Source organism: Gossypium hirsutum, chromosome A06 (genome assembly GCF_007990345.1).
Source record: "Gossypium hirsutum isolate 1008001.06 chromosome A06, Gossypium_hirsutum_v2.1, whole genome shotgun sequence".
NCBI lineage: Eukaryota > Viridiplantae > Streptophyta > Magnoliopsida > Malvales > Malvaceae > Gossypium > Gossypium hirsutum.
The window spans coordinates 8175650-8195732 of record NC_053429.1 but is presented as its reverse complement, the minus strand read 5'-3'; the positions used below and the strand labels follow the sequence as shown (position 1 = coordinate 8195732).

The following is a 20083-nucleotide window of genomic DNA, read 5'->3' as shown; positions in this document are numbered from 1 at the left end:
ATTAAATTGAAATATTAAATAAGAAATAAAACAATATGTTATTTGGAAAATAACTATTATTGTAATGACATACATGTTTTATTAGGTATAAGTATTTAAATTTTTGTTTTCGTAATGTGAAACATGTGTAAATATATATATACAATCATATTAGTGAATCTACTAATACATACTTTACCCGGGTAAAGTATTCATTATTAAAATTAAATTGAAATATTAAATAAGAAATAAAACAATATGTTATTTGGAAAATAGCTATTATTGTAATGACATACATGTTTTATTAGGTATAAGTATTTAAAATTTTGTTTTTGTAATGTGAAACATGTGTAAATATATATAATCATATTAGTGAATCTGCTAATACATACTTTACCCGGGTAAAGTATTCATTATTAAAATTAAATTGAAATATTAAATAAGAAATAAAACAATATGTTATTTGGAAAATAATTATTATGTTTTATTAGGTATAAGTATTTAAATCCCATTAAATATGGCTTTTTGACCAATCTTGTCTCCCTTGGTCGGCCACCTCAATAAAAAGGGTCTAATTGCCATTTAGAAGCCCCCAAGAGTAAATACTCAAAATTTGAGGGATTAAAGTGTAAATATGAAAAAGTTGAAGGACTAATAGTGCAAATATTTTAAGAGTGGAATAATCTAGAAACCAAGGAAAATTGATGAATTAGGACCAAATTGAATAGGTGTATTTCTAAAATATTATGATTTATTTTTAAAATATACTATTTTTATATTTTATTTTTTATCTTATTTTAGTACATAAATGTATAACTTTAGTGTTTTTTTATATAAACCTAATTTTGTCCCTTTATTATTTGTATTTCTAAAATATTCGGATTTTATTTTTTAAAATATACTATTTTCGTATTTTATTTTTTATCTTATTTTAGTACATAAATGTATAACTTTAGTGTTTTTTTATATAACCCTAATTTTGTCCCTTTATTATTTGTATTTTTAAAATATTCGGATTTTATTTTTTAAATATATTATTTTCGTATTTATTTTTTATCTTATATTTTAGTACATAAATGTATAACTTTAGTGTTTTTTATATAACCCTAATTTTGTCCCTTTATTATTTGTATTTTTAAAATATTCGGATTTTATTTTTTAAAATATACTATTTTCGTATTTTGTTTTTTATCTTATATTTTAGTACATAGATGTATAACTTTAGTGTTTTTTATATAACCCTAATTTTGTCCCTTTATTATTTGTATTTCTAAAATATTTGGATTTTATTTTTTAAAATATATTATTTTTGTATTTTATTTTTTATCTTATTTTAGTACATAAATATATAACTTTAGTGTTTTTTATATAACTCTAATTTTGTCCCTTTATTATTTGTATTTCTAAAATATTCGAATTTTATTTTTTAAAATATACTATTTTCGTATTTTATTTTTTATCTTATTTTAGTACATAAATGTATTACTTTAGTGTTTTTTTATATAACCCTAATTTTGTCCCTTTATTATTTGTATTTCTAAAATATTCGGATTTTATTTTTTAAAATATACTATTTTCATATTTTATTTTTTATCTTATTTTAGTACATAAATGTATTACTTTAGTGTTTTTTAAATAACCCTAATTTTGTCCATTTGTTTATATTTTTAAAATTTTTGGATTTTATTTTTAAAATATACTATTTTCGTATTTTATTCTTATATTATTTTATACTATTTTCGTATTTTATTGTATTTTTTTCATATTCTATTTTTTCATTAAGATATTTTTTCATATTTTCTTTTTTATACTATTTCTGTAAAATAGTATAAAAACCATATCATATAAAAATAAAATAAAAAATCAGAATATAACATGCCAAAGAAATTTTATAAAAAATATATCTAAAACATACTTAACAAATAAGTTACACAAAATAATAATAATAAAACGATCTTTACACATAACATACATAAGTTTTTTGACTTCAATAAAAATTAAAAATAAATTAGAAATGAATGAATAAAAATATAAAATAAATACAAACATACCTTAATATATATCTTTTTAATCAAATAACAACACCTTGCAAAAAAATAAAATTAAAAATTAAATCTAAATTAAATTAAATTAAATTAAAATCAACAATAAATACTAGCTTAAAAAAAAACCCTTTAAAACCTTCTTTTTCCTTTCTTCCCTCTTCTTCTCCTTCTCTTTTTCTTTTTCTTTTTTCTTCCCTTCCTTCACGTCTGTCTGGTTGTTCCTTCTTCTTCTTCTTCTCTTCTTTTCTTCTTTCTTTTCTCTCCTTTCTTCTCCCCAAATGAGCTAGGGGACCATAATATATGGTCCCAAAGGGGAACAAGCCAAAACCCCCCAAACCCCCCGTGACCAAGTGGTCACATCTGGCCAGCGGTGCCGCCACTGGCACTGGCACCACCGGTGCTGCCTGTGGCAGGCACACCACCAATGTGTTTCAGCTTTTTTTTTTCAACTTTATACTATTTTTTTTACTTGTTTTATACTTTTTTTTACTTGTTTTTTTAACAGATTGTGTCAGTGGCAGGGTGGTCTTGCCTCTGCCATAGGTAGCACCACCCTGCCTATACCATTCCCATATATAATTTTAATGTTATATTATTTTAGTTTTTTTTTAATACTATGTAGGTAAAAAAATCCCACATTTTCACTTGGGTCTGGGCATGCACCTGTTAAGTGACTAGGACTAGCATAAATATAACTAACTTTGGCTTGTGGCGATTACATGACACAAAATGTTGAACAAAGTGAGTAATGCTTTTGATCTTTATCTTTTATGATCTTTATCTTTTAGGAAATAACTATGTAGCTCATGTAATCTCCGTGAAGAATTTGAGTTGAGTTTAAATTACTGATAATGATAATTTTGATACAATACTTAGAATTATCTACCATGTTCGAATTTACGTGTTTTTACGTTAATTGTTGCCAATGCAACCACAATGGAGATAAGATCTTATGCAGCTTGAGGGGTTCTATAATATCATATTTTTGAAACTTTTTTTTCTATATTCGTATAATGATTCTGTTTGGCCCAAACTTTAACCGGGCTCGATATAACAAAACCCAAGTAACCAAATATAAGAGTCCAATAGCCCAAATACAATACCCAAACCCAATTTATAAACCCTAATAGCCCAAGCCCACTATGTTAAAAAAAAATTTCAGCGGCCACCAAAGTTTTTAGCCGCATGCCTTCAGCCACCAGCCTTCTCACGCGCGCCACCACCGCTCGGGGCGCCAATCACCGGCCTTCCACGCGTCTGACACTCCCATGACTTGCAAACATTTGGAAAAGAGGAAAAATGGCAGCAAGAAGCACAAGCAGTAGCAGAGAATAAAACAACAATATTTTAATATGGGAATCGGCTATAAAGCCGAAATGAAACTGATCGTAACGAGGGGACACGCACATTTGAATCAAAGAACAGAACAAAATTTAAAGGTTGATCTCTGATTTATTTTTTTTTCTTTGTTTTGATTTCGTTCTTTCATCTCTTTAAATTTCTTTTTATTTATACTACAAATCTAAAAAAACAAAAAGGGTATAAAATCAAAGAAGGGGACTTACCCGAATCGAAGTGACCGTCGTCGGAGATCGCTCCTCCGTCGTCGGATTCGACCCGAAGAGGTCGTAGGGGGTTCCTTCTTTGGATCTTCTTTGGTCGAGGAAGTTTTCGCTATTGAGTTCGCCTTAAACAGGGGCTTGAAAGCCCGGTTTACACCCCAACCACCGCCTGTGGTGGCGCTGCGGTGAAGGCGGCGATGAAGGTTCTAAGAACCCTAGCCGAAATGAGCAGAGAGAGGGAGAGAGGGTAAAGACCCTCTGTTTTCTTTTTTCTTTTTTAAAATAGAAGCTGAAATGAAAAAGAAAAAAGAATGTCTTAAATGGCCACAGAAACGGCAACATTTTTTTTAAGGCTAAAATGGGATATTTTCGTTTACGGTCCCTCATCTTTTCCTGCGCCATTTGATTTAGTCCTTTTTGCATTTTCTTTTTTTTTTAAGTTTCGCCCACTTATTTCATTTCATTTCCGTTTTAATCCTCGGCCTGAGTGGTTGAAATGCAGCGCATTTGAGACTTGGGATAATGTCCCATTTCGTCCTCATAACTTTGAATGATTTTGATGTAGTCCATGACACTTATCTGTTATTATAATTTGTACCTTTTCTTTCATTTTGATTTTAATTTAATCATTTTCTCTTTATTTCAAACTGTTTCATTATATTTTATTATATGCCCCATTTGCGATTTATTTAGATATTATTTTATTTAGTTTCAAACTTTATACGGTAGTTGTATATTCGTCCTTTTTTATTTAAAAAAAAAATCTGTTTTATATTTATTTATTTTAAGTTTTTTTTACATATTAATTATTTTAATGCATACATATATTACATATTTTGTCTTCATTTTTTTATTAGACTATTTGTTCTTTTTATGTTCCATTATTGTGCATATTTATTCTTAAATCTTTCACATGATGTTTTAAACCTTTTTATTGATCTGTTTTGGGTCTTTTATACTATTTTGCCTTACATTAAGATCCTTATTCATATTAGTTATTATAGATTGCTACGTTTTACTCCAAAGTACCATTTTTATTTTAAATCGTTTCATGTACTATTTATTTAAAATTATTTCGTTATCTTAAACCTTTTTATTTATTTATTTTTAGTATTCTATGTATTATTTATTATAAGTTTTTGTATTACCCATTTTTAAACTTTATGTACTCATGTCTATATTATTTGTTATAAAATTTATGTATATATTTTTTTTGAAAATTGTCTTATGCATTATTGATTTTAAAAAATTCACTTCTTTCTATTATTTATTTTTAAGCTTATTTGCTATCATTTTCAAATGGTTCATACGTTTTATTTATTTTGATTGGTTCCATACTTTTTAAATTGTTATATATGTCCTTATTGTTATTCCTTAGCTAATTCTAGCATGTAAAATAATGTATGTTAAATCATTATCATCATTGTATGTACCACAATACGCTCGCTTATATTTTCACATTATCGTCGTATATTTACGTGGTGTTAGTCATGTGTTATCGCCTATATTTATTATTATATCATATTTCATATATTGCTTTACAAATTAGACCTCAATACATTTACCTAATAAATCGTTTTATTTTAACCTAAATAAATAACACTTGTTGTTTAAATATTGCATTCGCTACTATTCAAAAACGAAATTTTCCAAATAAGGCAATGTTATGCATTTTGAGATATCGAGGAATTGTGCCCTAACTTACGGGGTTTTGATTTTCTCGTTATTTCTAAATAGCTAAATATGCTTTTCGAGTTTTAAAACACACGAAACTCTCATTTAAATTAAAAGACGACCTTGTGCTCGGGAATTCATGGTATTGTGTCCTAACTTACAGGATGTGATACTCCTATATCTTGAGAGAAGGAAATCTTTAAACAAATTGTTTTGAGTTAATTCAAGAATTTTAAAATCGATATTAATAGAAAAGGATCATATTTTAACTTCGTTCCCGATTTTTAATTTTCGACATTAAGACACTAACTAATCAATTCGGTACCAATTTTTGGGCGTGTCGGGGGTGCTAATCCTTCATCGCACGTAACTGACTCCCGAACTTGTTCTCTTGAATTTCATAGACCAAAATGCCGTTTTAGTTTTGTTAAAACAAAGGTGATCCGATCACACCAAATAAAGATCGGTGGCGACTCCCGTTTTAATTTTCATTTTTAAATAAAGTCAATCCCCGTTTTCAAAAAATGGTTTCGACAATTCCGTCTCTTCTCGCTCGATCTAAGATATTTGCCTTCAAATCTTGATGGCTTTGGATGATAAGAAGAATGTATCAACGAACATACATAAGTAGTTATTGAACTTGGTGGCGAGTAAAATAATCATTCTTTTGCTGAATTAGCTAAAGAGAAAAGGGAAAGGTCGAAGGTTAATATGCTCCTTGGTTATATCATTTGCCGTTCCATATTATATGGAATTCCTTGAGGTGTTTGTGATGGTTCTCATTTTCTAAGTTGCAAAATGTAGGAAATAGGTGAATCAAGTCTAATTGTAACTTAAGAGGCACCTCTAAATTTGGATAAGTGATGCAAGGTGTAATTAGAGGTGTTCAAATTTTAGTTAAAGCCGAATTAATCGACCAAATCGATCTAATTCGGTTAATCGGGGTTAATCTAGTTTAGTTGGAGGTCAGTTAAAGGCTTTTTGAAATTTTGATTAACGGTTAATTTGGTTCGAAATCAGATAATTAACCGAATTAACTGAACTTAATAAATAATATTATATATTATATGTATTAGACTATTACTAATTCGGTTAATTAGGCCAAATGAACATTATCAATTTATTTATTTATTTATATGTTTTATACTTGTTTTAATAAATAGAAACAGAATATATAAATTTTGGTTAATTCGATTAATCAGCCGAATTAACTAAAATATTTCGGTTTGATTAATTTTTTTGAAAAAAAATTTAGTTCAGTTAACGGTTAAATCATTAAAAAGTTTGATTAATTCAATTAATATTAATTCGGTTTAATTAACCGTTTGAATACCCCTAAATGCAATGTAAGTTCTCTTAGCGTACAATTATTTTTAATCTTGGTCTCAAGTCTCTCCGCATTATTGGTATTGACCTCCTCTTTAAGCTGCGAAGAAGAGGAAGATTCGATAATTCAATAGGTTGCTTGTTTGTAGGTTCACTTCTTCCTTTTTAAGGCACGAGCTATTTTCTTGATTCCTGGATTGAACTCAAATATATCATGCATTCAAATCTGGTCATTAAAAGAAATGAACTTTAGTTGGTTCCATTTTCTAACAACAGTGCTAAAAATTTGAGGGCTTTGACTCACCAATTTTAATTTTTTTATGTCTAATAATAAAATAAAATTACAAATAGAAGTGTAGGACGAAACTCACAGAAATCAAATAAAAAGAATTGAGTGTGATCAAGACCAAATAAAATAAGAGGTAATAAACAAGAATAATTTTAATTATTCTGAAAATAAAATAATAAATATAAACAATAGAAAACAATATATTAAATAGAAAATCAAAACAGTAAATAAGTAACTAATATGATCAAAATTTGGCCATTCCTTGGCTTATCCAATGCCAAAAACCCAAAAAAAAAAAAGAAGAAAAATTCTTCCATAAAAAAATCACGACCAACATCATAAAAAGTAACCCAAAAATTATTAAGCCATAAAAATCAAAATATGCACAAATCAATTTTGAAGGACCTAAGCATATAATAATAATAATAATAATAATAATAATATAATAATAATAATAATAATAATAATAATAATAATAATTTACAATCCGTAAAAAATCATATATGTTAAAAGGTGAGATTTTAAATAATATAATGAAACAAAATAAACATTTACAAAAGTTAAAAACCAACCATACACAAAATCAAAATCTTATTTGAAAAAAATAAATTTAAATAATAATCTATTCCAATTGTAGTGTTTCATAATTGTAGAATTTATATACCTAAACAACTTTCAATAAATCTTTTTTATATTATTCATGACTGTTTTTGCTATTTATACTTGGTGTTCGTGGCTATACCTCCTAACAATGTCAATCTTCAAAATTTGAATGTAAGTCTACCATCACACCCAATTACTTGTTGATAATCTCTTTTATTTAAATTTTTATTTTAGTTCGACATCACACTTTCATAATAGTTACCCAAAATATATAATTTCATTTAATTTGTTATAAATTTAACAACCACTTTATATGTAAAAAAATATATATATTAAACATTCTAACATAAAATATTTGCGCTAAGTTTTAATTTTATAATTTTTTTCCCTTTTTTATATAAGCACATATTTTATCTTCCTTTTATAGTTTAAAGTTAATTTTATTTGAATCGAGGTGATATTTATTCGAAGAGAATTGATTTTAAATAGTAAAGTGTAAGATGAAATTTGTGATTAATGAATTAATGAAGGAGATGTAATTTTAATAATTTAATTTTCATATTAAAAATATTATTTTAATAATATACATCCAAATTATAATAAACATCTAAATAAGTTATTATTTAATATTATTGTAATTATATAAAAAGATGGAAGTTCTGGATTCGCGTGCAAAAATATTGGAATAAAATTTAGGAATAAATTTTAAAATTATACATCAAATTTAATTTAATGTGTAATTTGATATATTAACTTTGATTTCTATAATTATACATATTTTTTTAGTTTAAATGTATATATGAAATTTTAATTTTAATTCAATTATATATATTTATAAAAATAAATACATCAAATTATTTATATATTAGATAAACATAATTATATGTGTATACAATATATAAACATAAAATAATGTTATACTAATAATTGTGTTAATTTATAAATATAAAATTATACAAAATTAAAATTTATATATAATTTCAAGATTTAACCCTAAACTTTTAAACTGGGATGTTGATTTTGTTTGATGGAATTCTCAATAGATTCCTTTGTCTTTCTTTTTATATTTTTCTCTTCCTTCCCAAGCCCCTCTCTTTATTTTGGAATCTTTTCTTTTCTTTTCTTTTTTCCTTCTTTTTAAGTAAAAAACAATTTGAAAATATTTTAATGTTTACTTGGAATAAAAATGTTTAAAAAGTATATATTTTAATCTCTAGGTATTAATTTCATCGAGATCCTTATTTTAAATTAGTTCTTAAATTTTAATACGTTCTAATTATATTCTTAAACTATCGATGTTATATCATTATATCATTTCATCATTGAAATATTGAATTTAACTATTAAATGACATGTAAAATATTATGTGAGTTAATTTAAAATAAAAAATTTAAAGAAAATTTAATATTGTAAAAATAGATGCCTTAAAAATCTTAATTTTGAGGACAAGATTTTACGTGTCATTTAATGATTAAATTCATGATTTCAATAATGAAAGAACTTGATCGACATATCATCAACAAAAGATGTAATTAGAATGTTTTGGAAATTTGAGGACCATTTTAGAATGAGGGTCATAATTTAGAGATGATTAATGCAATTAACTCAATTTCATTAATTTACTTTATAAAACTGAAAAGATAATTAAATTGTAAAAGTTTAATATATCATTAGTTTACCAAATATTAACTCTTTTCATAAAGGGAATGAAGAAATTGATAATTAGCCCTTTAAATTTTTATTAGTTTTTGAGGCAAAAGTATCATGGAGACCCCTTTAATAGGAGTGAAATTGCATTTTGCCTCTTTTATTAAAAGAATAGGTAAATTATTTCTTATACGTTAGAGTAAAGAGCATACTAATCATTCTAACAAAGAACACGCTAATCATTCTGTTAAAATTCTATCAACTTCTATTGTTAAAAACTAGTATAGCTTTCAAAATAACACATATTGTATTATATAGGCCTCGTTCTGATGTATAATAATCAGATTTTAACCATAGAAATTAAAAAAGATTAATTTATTTTTTAATTTAATATATAAATACTAATTTACGAATTTTTTGAATAGAAAAATAAAGTGTAATATGACTGTTAGGACAAAAGGGTAGAATGCATTTTTACTTGGTCACTTGCTGATGGAGGTACAGGTAGGTTGTTTTACAACGACTAACGGCAGATAAGGTAAATGAGGTCATTTCGTATGTTTCTGGGTCGCATTTTTGTCAACAAAGGCAATAAACTCCACAAAGTTTTATTCTTGTTATCTCTTCTTTGCTGCCAGTTGCCACGCAAACTAACAAACAAAATATCACATTGAGAATTCGAAAGCAAAGGCAAGCAAGCAACCCATTGCCTTCTCTTCTTCTTCTTCTTTAAAGAAAAAGAGAGAAAAAAAAAAGAAGAAGAAAAGAATTCTAATTAGGAATAACGAAGGCCGCAAGCATTCTCAAGACTTCCAGGTTTCCTTATTTTTCTCTCCCTATAAACCTATAGATTTTAGTTTCTTCTCTTATAAATATATGGGCAAATTCTTTTTTGTTGATTTGTTGAATTTGTAAATTTTAGGGTTATTTTGGAATGTTTGCAAACTTTAAGATTGTTTGAATTGGAAGGGGACTAAGAGCAAGGAGGTTCTTGGTCCCCAAGAGAATGAGTTGAAGAAGACCAAGAAAGTAGAGGAGAATGAGCCTAGAACTCAATTCCCCTTTTCTCGGGATACCTCTGGGAAGCTCTTCAAATGGTAAGATAAGCAACCGGCATTGCCTGGATTTTAGTAGAGGGAAGCTCCTAAAAAGAGCTTTTCGCAAGCGTGTATCTGCGGAGAAACAGAATGATTGGATTGCTCAAGCTATCAGGTTTTCCCATTTTTGTGGGAAAAATATTGAAATGTTTAGGAAAACCATTGGGTTGAGAAATGGGTTTGTTGCCAAAAGTGTTAAGGAGCCTTTTGCTGGGAGTAAAGCTCTAGTGAGGTCTTTGTCTCCGTTGTGGAATGAAGGGTTACTCTTGGTTAGATGCTCTGTTCTTGCTTCTGTTTTGTCTGCTGTGTGTTTATTGGTTTGGTATGGACAGAAGAAAGCTAAAGCTTTTGTGGAAGCAAAGCTTTTACCTTCAGTTTGTTCAGCGCTTAGTGAACATATACAGCGCGAGGTTGATTTCGGTAAGGTTAGGAGTGTTTCTCCATTAAGTATCACATTGGAAGCATGCTCCATTGGGCCGCATACTGAAGAGTTTTCTTGTGGTGAGGTTCCCAGTATGAAAATTCATGTTCAGCCTTTTGCAAGTTTGACGAGGGGCAAGATTGTAATAGATGCAGTTTTGTCTCATCCTAGTCTATTGATTGCACAAAAGAAGGATTATTCTTGGCTGGGGCTACCTTTTCCAGAAGATGTTCTACAAAGACATTTATCAACTGAAGAAGGGATCGATTATCGTACTAGAAGCAGGAGGATTGCAAGAGAGGAATCTGCCACTCGCTGGGCTAGAGAGAGGGATGATGATGCTAAGAAGGCAGCAGAGATGGGTTACAGTGTTTCTGAGGGAATATCAGATAGATCTGAAGATGATACTGTTAAAGAGATAGGTTCTTCTGCTGAAATAACAAGCTCAAAGTCATTTTCTTGCTTGGATGAGAAGATGCATCAGAGGGATCATCATTGCGTGGACACCAATGTTGATTATGAGACGAAACATGCTGAATTGGAGAAATTATTTGGTGTGAAAATTCCAGGTTCAGGGCTTACGTTGTGGCCAAAAGTTATCAAAGGGTCTAAAGGAAACAAATTCAAGAAAAAGTTTAATGGGAGAGATACTTCCTCTGCTGGTGTTGCTGCCAAGAGACGAATACTTGAGCGCAGTGCATCTGCAGCGGTTGCATATTTTCATCGTATATCCCTAGGGGACTCTTGTGATCATTCAGGGGCATCTGGAAGTTATGATTTATCGGATCTTAATACCCACTTGTTGAAAAATAAAGATGATTCTATTGCTGAAACTTCTGTTAACATTAATAGTGGTGAAGGAAGTTTACTCGCTTATAACCAGTACGGGAAACAATGTGAAGAGACAGAAAACCAGTCTATTAATGATAATGCAACTCTAGAAAATTTCAGTATCTTACGTGACCCATTTCTTATGACTCTTGAAAGACTTAGCTGTGTTAGGAAAATTGGCAAAAATTCTCCATATGATGGAAATGCTGCAGCAGCTGCTAAAACAATGAATTCTAAAGTATATGGTGAAGATTTGGTTTTTGATGTTGAAAATAGGAATATGGATGAGGATGGGTCCGAGGGTGAAAGGAGTCATGCATCTCCTTTTACTTCCATACTGTCTGATCCCACTCCAGCATACCATTCAGTTACATTTTGGCCTTTAGGCTTGAAATTTAGCTTGCCTTCATTTCCTGCCAACACGGGGGAACGGATTTCCAACTTTTTAGCTGAATCCTTCCAAAAGCTTAAATTTGGTGTGGCTCCAAAGCTTGAAGATATTGTTGCAGAACTTGTTGATGAGGTAGATGTGGTGCAAACTGAAGGCATTGAGAAGATGCTTCCAGTTATTGTGGATTCCGTCCATTTCAAGAGTGGAACACTGATGCTGCTAGCATTTGGTGACAGAGAGCCCAGGTGCAACCTCCCCTTCTACTCTTGATCTTTATGCATGCATGTAAAAACATATTTTAATTTATTTTAATGATTTCTTTCTTATGTATGATTGACTGGCAATACAAGCTTTTATAATAATGCATGGTATTCCATAGGAATTTTTTACTCCCATTCTGATATGGTATTCTAATATAACAAATCTCATTTGGTTTTGAACAAGTTTTAGGAAGAAGAATGATTCTCTCTTATTACTTCTAATCTGAATACAGCCTTTTAAAGAATAGCAGGAAAAATAAAAAAGGAAATAATCTCTAGAAATTAGCCTATCCCTAAAAATTAGTAATTTGATTATGGCTAATAGTACAAGGAAATTCCTAGCACTAATGTAGAAAATCTGCTTAATTTAAGGAATTCCAACACTCCCCCTCAAGCTGGAGTATAGATGTGAATCAAACCCAGCTTGCCCATAATTTCTTCGAACATTTTTCTTGAAATGCAACCCCTTACCAGGAGTCCCTTTTAAGTATCTCAATATCCTGTAGGCAGCTTCCAAATGTTTCTCCCGTTGATATCTCCCCCTGTTTACTTCTTCTCCATCCTTATCAGTTCCTAATTTAAGGTTGGGTTCCATAGGAGTCTTGTCTATGTTCTTTGGAGTTTCTACAAAGTCAACATTAGAAACAAAGGCATTGTAGGATTTAGACAAGTTTCCATAGGATACAAACCGAGAAATGGGATGTTGAGTGCAGCTCCTAGTGCCCTTTCTTACTGCAATTGGAAGATGGATGGAAGATGAAGGAGGTGAAACTTCTTCCTCAGGACAGTCCTCGGGTAAAGATGGCATAGGCACTGCTGTTTCGGTCTCAGGCAGCTGATGTCTCCGAGAGTATACACGAAGTCCCTGAGTTTTTCCTTGTTGTTTTTCAGAATGAGTGGGCTATTTTTCTTCATTAGTATGATTAATCACCCTTGTTTCTTGTTGCTGAACAGTGGAGATAGGAAAAACAGGTTCCAAAACAGGAATAACAGTGGCTGTAGGATTTTCAGCAGGTTTTGTAGTTGTGGTAGGGCTGACAGGTTCCAAAATAGGAATAACAGTGGCTGTAGGATTTTTAGCAGGTTTTGTAGTGGTGGTAGGGCTGATAGAGTCTTGAGGTATAATGAGAAGATTGCTCAAGGTCTCATCTTCACTAAGTATCTCCCCCTGAAGATGAGAGGCTGAAAAATATGGCTCGTTTTCGAAGAAAGTAACATCAAGGGACACAAACATCTGGTGTAAGGTTGGAGAGTAGCACTTGTACCCTTTTTGTGCAAGTGAGTAACCAATAAAGACACAAGTGTGAGCTCTAGGATCAAGTTTAGATCGGTTAGGTTGATGATTGTGGACAAATGCTTTGCAACCAAATGTTTTGGTTGGGAGATTAGGAACACGGAACAAGGGAAATTTTTTTTGAAAAGTATGCAAAGGTGTTTGAAAGTTTAATACCTTTGATGGGAGTCGGTTTATAAGATAACAAGCAGTGAGGACAGCTTCTCCCCATAAATACTTTGGTACACCCATAGTAAACGTAAGGGCACGAGCCACGGCTACAAGGTGTCTGTTTTTCCTCTCGGAAACCCCGTTTTGTTGAGGGGTGTCAGGACAAGAACTTTGATGTATGATTCCTTGCTCAGAAAGATAAGGACTTAGGATAGAATTAAAGTACTCTCTCCCATTATCAGTTCTAAGGGTGTGAATATTTGAATTGAACTGAGTTCGAATCATTGAATGAAAATTTTTGAAGACTCTAGAGACTTCGGATTTTTCTTTAAGGAGATAGACCCAACAAACTCTAGTGTGGTCATCAATGAAAGTTATGAACCACCTAGCCCCTGTGATGTTTTTTACTCGACTGGCTCCCTATAGATCGCTGTGAATTAAAGAGAAAGGTTGAGATTGAACATAAGGTTTCAAAGGATAAGGGACACAAGTGTGTTTAGACAGTTGGCAAACTTCACAGTTCAATGAACTAATTTTCTTATTTAGAAATAGTAGAGGAAACAGTTTCTTCAAGTACATGAAATTCGGGTGTCCTAGTCTACGCTGCCATAGCATGATAGAATCGTCTTTTGATGTTGATAAGGCCATCCCTTCTTTTGAACCATCATTAACTTTAGCAGTGCCAATCATCTTCCCCGGTTCCTGTTCCTGAACCACACAACCGAAAGCAGAAAATTCAGCAAGTACTTTTTCATCCTTGGTAAGCTTGCTAATTGAGAGTAAATTACAGGAAAGATTTGGAACATGTAAAACTTTATCAAGGGAAAAATTTTCAGTAAGTCTCACTGTCCCCATTCCAGCCACCGGCGAGTAAGATCCATCAGCTATGCGAATCCGAGAGTGATCATGACAAGGTAAATAGGTGTGAAACAAACTTAGATTACCTGTCATGTGGTCGGATGCACCCGAGTCTAGTATCCAGGAAGTTGTGATAGGTTCGTGTGTAGTATTTAAAGCAGTACCTTGAATAGCTAGTGACCCACTGGCTGTAGGAGTCCCGAGTAGTTTATGAAGAGCCTCAAGTTGAGTTTTGGTTAGCCTAGCATTCTGAGCATCTTCTTCAATAGTAGATATCATTGCTGCCTTGTTTTCTTTCTGTTTTTTTTCTTCAGGATAGCCATGGAGTTTGAAGCATTTCTCCTTGGTATGCCCAACCCGATTACAATGGCTACACCATGGCCTTTTTGAATCAGAATCAATTCCATCTTTGAACCTTTGAGATTGAGGGCCTCTTGAAATAAGAGCAGAGTTCTCGGAAGGATGATGACCAGCTACGGTCAATGGTTTTAATTCTCTTGCGTCTCCCAACATAATAAGACGCCGTTTCTCTTCCCTCCTTACTTCAGCAAATGCTTCTCCTATGGTTGGCAGTGTGGTTCTGCCTAGTATTCGTCCTCGGACCTCATCAAGATCACGATTTAGTCCTTCTAGGAACTCATAGAGACGTTCTTTGTTAAGATGATCCATGAACTTAGTGTGTTCCAAGCCCTCGCCCCAATCAACTTCATAATACATGTCTAACTCCTGCCATAAGATCTTTAGGTTGTTGTAATATTGAGTGACTTCAAGTGTTCCTTGTCGAATATCTTTCAACTTTAATTTGATCTCGAATACTTGGGAAGTATTTCCAAGATCCGAGTAATTCTCCTTGATTGCATCCCACATTTCTTTGGCAGTTTTGAAAAAAAGATACGTTCGGCTTATATGACCTTCCATCGAATTTATAAGCCAAGCCATAACCATTGAGTTGTTAAGCTCCCAAGTTGCATAACCAAAGTCTGTTGATGCTGGTCGAGGAATTTGTCCATTAATGTACCTAATTTTTCCTCGGCCACGAAGAACTATAAGTACAGATTGTGACCATTGCAGGAAATTTTTTCCATCTAATCGATGATTTGTGATTATAAGAGAAGAGTTAAGGTCACCTTGTGGGATTCCTTGACTGTGATTTTGAGTTATTTGTGAGATCTCAGTCTCAGAGAAATTTTTGGTGTCACCCATGGGAGTAAGGTTTCTAACAGAGAAAAACAGAATAAGAGAAGAGAAGAAAGAGCAGGATCAAATGGATTCCTGATGCTCTTGATACCATGAACAAGTTTTAGGAAGAAGAATGATTCTCTCTTATTACTTCTAATCTGAATACAGCCTTTTAAAGAATAGCAGGAAAAATAAAAAAGGAAATAATCTCTAGAAATTAGCCTATCCCTAAAAATTAGTAATTTGATTATGGCTAATAGTACAAGGAAATTCGTAGCACTAATGTAGAAAATCTGCTTAATTTAAGGAATTCCAATAGTTTTCTCTTGATATTTGTTTTGGAGGGGGAAAAAAGAGAATCTTATACTTGCATACTAGATGGCATCTTGTATATGATAATATGTGGGAACTAATATGTGCTTTTACCTGTATCTCTTTGAGTTTCACCATACTCATTTTTGCTTTAAGGAAGACATGGTTCTTTAAGGTTTTGCTTGTTTAGGTTTTTGCTTGCACATTTTAGAGTTATGCATGTAAAATGTAGTTTTTCTATCATGCGATTTCCATTGGATATCTGAGTTTGGTGTTTGAATGAAGTATTTGAGAAGTTCAAGTTGTACTATCGTGAAATCTGTTAAAAACAAGCTATTTCAATTCTGTTTATTCACAAGAAATTATATAAATATTTATACACATACTGAGCCTAACTTAGGAAACTTTATTCTAGGAAACAAACTAACTCTAGGGATGTTGTCCCTAAAAATAGCCTTAAAGTTAGGGATGAAATATTTACAGAATCCTATCAGCTTGCTTACTAGTTTCTGAAACAACTTCCCAGACAATCCTTTAGTAAGAATGTCTGCTAGTTGACCATCAGTAGACACAAATGGAGTGCAAATTAAGCCATTATGCAGTTTTTCCTTTATAAAATGTCTGTCAACCTCAACGTGCTTCGTACGATCATGTTGAACTGGATTATGTGCAATATTAATAGCAGAATTATTATCACAATACAATTTCATTGGACCTTCCCACTTGATCTTCAAATCTTCCAAAATAATTTTTAGCCATAATAACTCACAAATTCCAAGAGCCATCACCCTAATTTCAGCTTCTGTACTAGATCTAGCCACAACATTCTGTTTTTTACTCCTCCAAGTCACAAGATTGCCTCCTAGGAAAGTACAATAGCCCGAGGTTGATCTTCTATCAACCATAGACCCTGCATAATTTGCATCAGTATAGGCTTGAAGGGTTAAATTCTCCCCTTTTTTAAATAGGATTCCTTTGCGTGGCGTGCCTTTAAGTACTGTAGAATCTGATATACAACTCTAAGATGTGATTCTTTGGGGTTGTGCATAAACTAACTTACAACACCGACTGCATAGGCAATATCCGGTCTGGTATGAGACAAGTAAATGAGCTTCCCCACAAGTCTTTGATATGAACTTTTATCAACTGCTGCATCTTCTAGTGCATCTCCAAGTCTGTGGTTCACCTCTATGGGTGTCTCTGCTGGTTTACATCCCAACTTGCCTGTCTCTGTCAACAAATCAACTATGTATTTTTGCTGAGATATGAAGATTCCTTCCCAAGAGTCTGCCACTTCAATACCAAGGAAATATTTTAACTTACCGAGCTCTTTGACTTCAAATTCTTTTACTAGGCATTTCTTTAAATTCTCTATTCCTTCCAGATCATCACCAGTCACTATAATGTCATCTACATAGACTAATAAAGCAGTCACTCCCCCTGAAGATGAGTGTTTTACAAACAGAGTGTGATCTCCTTGACTCTGTTTATACCCCAACTTGAGCATTACTTTGGTAAATCTTCCAAACCAAGCCCTCGGGGAATGTTTAGTCCGTACAAAGCCTTTTTTAGTCTGCAAACTACCTGTCCTGTATTTGGACCGAATCCTGGTGGAACATCCATATAAACTTCCTCCTCAAGATCACCATGTAAAAAGGCGTTTTTGATGTCAAATTGCTGTAATTTCAAGCCTCGGTTGGCGGCTAGTGACAACAACACTCTCACAGTGTACATTTTTGCAACAGGGACAAAAGTCTCAAGGTAGTCTATTCCATACATTTGAGTGTACCCTTTAGCAACCAATCTTGCTTTATACCTTTCCAAACAACCATCTGACTTATATTTCACTGTATACACCCAGTGAAATCCCACTGGTTTCTTTCCTCTCGGTAATTTCACTAAGTCCCATGTCTTATTTTTTTCAAGAGCTTCCATTTCAACCTTCATGGCATTTTTCCAATTCTCATCTTCTAATGCCTCGGATACTGTTTTGGGAATGGAGATAGAATTTAGGCTAGTAAGAAAGGCTTTGTGGTTATGGGACAAATTTTTGTAAAACATGAATAAGTACAAGGGATGTTTTGTACAGGCTCTAGTCCCTTTTCTAATAGCAATGGGAAAATCATCTAAATTTTCAGTAGTTTCAGTATTAGTATTCAAAGTAGGTTTAGCAATTACCTCAGGTTGTATAGGAGAAGAAGATGATTGAACTTGCACCGGTGCCTTTTTCCTTGAGTAAACCAGTAAAGGACGAGTAGTGTCCTAAATTCCTCTTTGTGATTTGGGTGTATTAGGCTCTGTTTCAGGTTGCATAGGGCCATAGTTTCGAGTCGGGCAGGTTGGTTAGCAAGCAAGGACTGAGTGGGAGTGTTTGGTTGCTGGACAGGAGCTGGAATGTCAAGAAGAAAGAATTTTTTGTCCTTATCTTCTGTGAATAAGATCTCCCCCTGAAGATAAGGACGAGTAAAGAAATTCTCTTGTTCTGCAAGAGTAACATCCGCTGATACATAAAAATTTTTTGTGGCTGGATGATAGCATTTGTACCCCTTTTGAGTGGAAGAATAACCGAGAAAGACACACTTGACAGCTCGTGAATCAAATTTTCCTCTATTTTGAGAATGTACATGTACAAAGGCAACACAACCAAATATTTTGGGAGTAAGGTTACTTGAAGTATTGAAATCAGGAAAGAATTTTGCTAGAACTTGCATAGGACTTTGAGATTCAAGGACTTTTGTAGGCAATCTATTTATCATATGAGTAGTAGTTAAAACAGCCTCCTCCCAGTATTGTTTAGGGACATTTTTTTGGAACAAGGCTCTTGTAATAGCTAAAATGTGACCATTCTTTCTTTCGGCAACACCAGTTTGTTGGGGTGTGCTAACACAAGATGACTCATGTATAATGCCTCTTTCTTAGAAATATGGTGAGAGAAATTAATTGAAATAGTCCTTGGCATTGTCTGAACTAAACCTTTTTATTTCAGCTCCAAATTGTGTTTTTATCATTTTGTAAAAGGTTGGAAAGATAGACCTTACATCAGATTTTTGTTTTAAAAGAAATATCCAAGACACACGGGTACAATCATCAATAAAGGATACAAACCACCGTGCCCCAGAAATATTTGAAATAGTGGATGGTCCCCAAACATCACTATGAATAAGAGTAAAAGGAGCAGATGTTCTTTTATTGTTTACCGGAAAAGAGATATGTTTATGTTTTGCAAATTCACAGACATCACAATGGAATTTTTCAACAGTTAATCCTTTGAACAATGAAGGAAACATAATTTTAAGGACTCTAAACGATGGATGGCCAAGGCGAAGGTGATGGAGCCAAATTTGGTCTTTATTGGTTTTAATAGATTCGGATATGAAAGATAATGGTGAGGAATTCAAAGCACTAACTTCTCCACTGGATTCTTCAAGATAGTATAGGCCATTTACTTCCTTAGCATGTCCAATCATCCTCGTATTCTGTTCTTGAAAAAGACATCGATTGTGATAGAAAACCACAATACAGTTAGAATTTTTGGTAATTCTTTGGATGGATAAAAGATTGGTAAATAGTTTTGGAACATGAAGGACATTTTTAAGAGTAAGGGTTTTGTTTATAACAATATCACCCTGACCAACCACTATGATCACAAAACCATCGGCTACTGTTATCTTTCTACTTCTAGGGCAAGGTGTATATGAAACAAATTTTTGTAAGGAGTGGATCATGTGGTCTGTAGCTCCTGAGTCAATGACCCAAGAACTTTTGGTGAGTATATCCGAGACTTTTGAATTTTGAGAAGATGATATACCTGGAAAAACCAAACTACAAGTACCTGTTGAAGAAGATTTTTCCAATGATCCCAGCAAATTCTTTAACTTCTCAATTTCTTCTCTATTGAATTTAACATGTGATTCTTAAGAATTATTTTTTCCATCCAGCTGTCTTGCTGTATTTGCTTGCCCTTATCCCTTTGGTTGTCCACCTTTTTTTGAAAAATTTTTGTTTGTTGTCTGTGGCTTCCCATGGAGTTTCCAGCATCTTTCTTTAGTGTGACGGGGTTTTTTATAGTAGGTGCACCATATGGAATCCCTGTTAATAAGCTTTGTACGTTTTGTCTGTCTACTATCTTCGCTAGTTGGCTACTCCAGGACAAATCTCCTCTCAT

General features: G+C 32.2%; 1 protein-coding gene and 1 long non-coding RNA gene across 2 annotated transcripts in view; one reads left to right on the top strand and one right to left on the bottom strand.

Moving 5' to 3' along the window:
- Positions 1–3006: 3006 nt before the first annotated feature.
- On the bottom strand, positions 3007–4254 carry LOC107942889 (uncharacterized). The gene is made up of 2 exons (XR_001695936.2): positions 3590–4254; positions 3007–3296 (listed from the first exon to the last, which is right to left on the bottom strand). It is a non-coding gene; the product is annotated as an uncharacterized lncRNA (long non-coding RNA).
- Positions 4255–9674: 5420 nt separating this feature from the next.
- The window catches only part of LOC107901377 (protein TIC236, chloroplastic), a 29286-nt gene continuing 18877 nt past the window's right edge, over positions 9675–20083 (top strand). Inside the window, exons 1-2 of the mRNA XM_041115044.1 lie at positions 9675–9941; positions 10048–12110. Of these exons, the coding sequence (XP_040970978.1) occupies positions 10165–12110 (1946 nt within the window). The 5' untranslated portion in view covers positions 9675–9941; positions 10048–10164. The remainder of the gene's footprint in view (positions 9942–10047; positions 12111–20083) is intronic.